General features: G+C 48.0%; 1 protein-coding gene across 1 annotated transcript in view; it reads left to right on the top strand.

Moving 5' to 3' along the window:
• Positions 1–418: 418 nt before the first annotated feature.
• LOC308164282 (F-box only protein 39-like) overlaps positions 419–3,485 on the top strand; it is a gene marked incomplete at both ends in the record, with an annotated part of 3,298 nt that continues 231 nt past the window's right edge. Inside the window, 3 exons of the mRNA XM_080538417.1 lie at positions 419–1,218; positions 1,380–1,755; positions 2,531–2,707. Of these exons, the coding sequence (XP_080394543.1) occupies positions 419–1,218; positions 1,380–1,755; positions 2,531–2,707 (1,353 nt within the window). The remainder of the gene's footprint in view (positions 1,219–1,379; positions 1,756–2,530; positions 2,708–3,485) is intronic.

Here is a 3,485-nt window from a genome sequence, read left to right as displayed (position 1 = left end):
AGCATTGCCGCATACTGTATATATAAGATTATTATTATTATTATTATTATTATTGTTTTGTGTTGGCTCTCCTGTAAAATGTGTAAAATGTCACCAAGCCTGCGATATATGCTTATGTATGTATGCTGCATACACTGGTGTGACATGATGGTAAGTTTACTGTATGTACACATACAGCACTATTCTGTTGCTATATTATAGAATTTAAATAGGCCAACTGGCCTACTGTGATGTCACAAAACCAATAAAACACGTCAAGGTTCCAGAACTATGGTTTTTGAGTCAGTCATTGGCAAAGTCGTACAAGGGTTCCACACTGGCCATCAATGGACTCTTCTCTGTTGTCCATCTTAAACCCAGAGACACATAGGTAGATATAGACAACTATAGATTAGTTCTAGGCGATATTTAATCACAAATGGATTACCCCGAGGAGCCCGAACAGGAGGACCGCCTCTGGGAAGAGGCGGAGGAGGAGGAGCAGATAGGAGAGGATGAAAGAGAAGTGATGGAGGCCCAAGAAGAGGGGGAAGGAGAGGAAGCATTGGAGGAGGTGGAAGAAGAGGACGAGCCAAAATGTGGCTGGGCTCGTCTCCCGGACTTGTGTCTTCGCCAGGTGTTCAGGTGTCTGAGGGACAAGGACCGGGCACGGGCCACCTTGGTCTGCCGCCACTGGCGCCACATCATGCGTTCCCCGTCCCTCTGGAGGGCCCGGACCTTCAGTTTCTCCGGCCGCATCTCCGTGAGATGGATCCTCGAGCTGGAGTCGGCCGTCTGCTACGCCAGAGTTTACGGCCGCTACCTGGAACAGCTGGAGGTCCGTTTCTCCCAGTCACTCAACTCCCTTGTGTCCCGCCGCCTCCAGCAGACCATGCGGACGTTCCTGGCTGCTCTCCGCCAGGCGGGCGGACGCCTGCGCTCGCTCACCGTCCACCACATGGAGCTGGACCGTTCGGCCTGGTGGAGCGTCCGTGCCGCCTTGGTCCGGAGCCTGACCTTCTACCTGCGGAGCCAGGGCTCTCACCTGGGGCACCTGAGCCTGCGAGGGGCACGTCTCAACCTGCCCCAGGGCCTGGAGGTTCTGGAGGCGGTGGCGGCCGCCCAGCAGCATGTCCATCTGGGTCGGAGGCCCGGGATCGCCACCCTCAACCTGGAGGACTTCTTCTCACAGCCGCTGGCGGTGTATATTAGTCCGGGCTTCACACAGGTCATCAACAAGTGGGTGTGGGTGTGTGTGTGTGTGTGTGTGTTTGTTTGAGTGGCTCCTACATACTCTTGTTTATTAGCTACTCTTTTTTGGCTTGTGTGTGTGCAACTGTGCATATGTGCCTGCAAACACACACATACTTTAAAACGCACCTTGATTTGATGTTGACCAGGTTCCGGGGCCTCTCCACCCTCACCCTCAACTACACCTGTCTGTCCAACGAGCTCCTCGCCGCCCTGGCCGTGTCGTGCCGTAGCCTCTGCGGCGGCGGCTCCCTCCGCTCCTTCACCTTGCGCTGCTGCATCCACCAGCCGCACTTCCAGGTGATCTGGGGCGACTCCTGGTCTCACCTGGCCCGGCGCTGCCCAGACATGCAGGTCCAGATCTCTGTGGAACGGATCCTGAACCTGGACCCTCTGGGTGGGATCCTGCTCAGAGAGATCCCTCTGAGGTCACTCAGTCTCACCAGCTGCTACTTCAGTGAACAGAACAGGAGCGCTAAGCCAGCTCTGAGCAGCTTGGTGCCCTGGTACAGCAACTGTCTACAGGTAAGGGGGATTGGGAGGGCTCCATAGAAATAGAATGAGTAGAATACTCATAATGATAATACTGCTAGACTTTGTTAGACTTTGATTGCTGCTTTTCTGACATGGTTTTATGGATTTGTTTTCCTTTTTTTTTTTTTTTAAAGCGCTTTATAAATGTAATCAATTATAAGCATTATTATTATTCTTAGAATGGACATGGTCCCTCAGATTGACACAGAATTGTTATATACTGTATATGCTAGGGTAACCATTATTGCTGCAGGTGTAGAACACAGAGAGAAGTTAATTCAGAGGCGGGACTAATAGCAAGCGTCATTTTACTGAACATTCTGATGTCAGTTGAGTTTAGTTGGTTGTTAATAATGCTGTGAGATAAAACTTCCAAATGATGACCACAAGATGGCCGCCACTACACCCACCATGGAATGTTGATTTGAATGAGGATGTTTCTTGTACTATATGGTATGCTCTGCTCTGTCAATACACAGTAGCAGTCAGCAGTGGAGTGTTGATAATGCTATAGGGGTGTTATTGAATATGTGAGCTCGTTGTAATGAGGAACATGGGTTGTATACCATTCATTGTAATTCATGGAATGGAATGAGGACTGGTGTTTGATACCATTCCTCATTTTGTTCCATGCATTACAATGAGCCCGATTTCTACCTCCACTAGCCTCCCCTGATGTCCCTTTCCTGTTCAGGCCTCCTAGGGGGTCCTCGAAATCTATTTAATGTAGTGGTGTCCTTGTTGTGGTTGTCATACCTCCCTTCAGAAGCTGAGCCTGGACCTGAACAACAGCCATGAGTCGGTGGACGAGGAGCTGCTGGCGCTGGTTCTGATGTGCTCCAGGCTCACCTACCTCAAGGTCTGGGCCTTCCTAGACATCAGCTTCCTGGACCAGCTGCTGCAGAAACGCCTGGACAAGATGACCATACTCAGAACCATCAAGGTGGGTCAGACCGCAGCTTGACCTGGGGGGTATTTCACCAACGTCGCTAAAGGAAAATCCAGGCTTATTTTGGATGAGTCTGGCGAGACCAGGGTCAGTGGTCTAGCGCCCCGTCCTGAACACCCAGCCAGGAATGCCATCATAAGCTCGTGAGCTTAGAATGATAAGGTTCTATCTCCGTTTAGGGTAGTTCAGAGATATTGACAGTCAAAGTTTTTACATTCCATTATGTTTTGTGAGATGGAACTTTTGTATTTTATGAATTACTAACTCAAAAATGTCAGCATTTTAAAAATAACACCACACAGGCATTAATAAACACCTAATGGATCAGATTATGTAAAAAACTAAATTTTGACAAAAATGGAGATAGAACCTTATAATTCTAACGTCACGAGCTGTTATAAGTTATATTCTTAATCAATGGCTATATATAATCAATCTAAAAGTCATGTGTTGTACCAATCCCTGATTGCCCCTTTAATGTAAAAACAGGCAAACTCAAACGTGATCTGAATCATTGCAGCATGTCACTGTGGGTTAAAACAACTGAGGACATTTGATGTGTTTGGAATATGTTTTATTGAGCAACGTCTGCCATGGTTTATACACTGCATGTGTATTAATGTAACCAGCCCAGGAGTCAGCTTCCTAAAGTAATACTTTATCTCTTTTGACAATCCAGAGCCACTTCTCTCCTAGACCAGAGTTGTTAATTGAACCCATTTCGTTGGTTTACGCACAGAAGATTGACCTGCAATTGTTACTCTCTTATTAT

The sequence above is a fragment of the Nansenia antarctica genome (genome assembly GCF_963989245.1).
Source record: "Nansenia antarctica genome assembly, chromosome: 8".
In the NCBI taxonomy this organism is placed as follows: domain Eukaryota; kingdom Metazoa; phylum Chordata; class Actinopteri; order Argentiniformes; family Microstomatidae; genus Nansenia; species Nansenia antarctica.
Note: the sequence above shows the minus strand (reverse complement) of the source record. Positions and strands in the feature narration are given on the sequence as shown.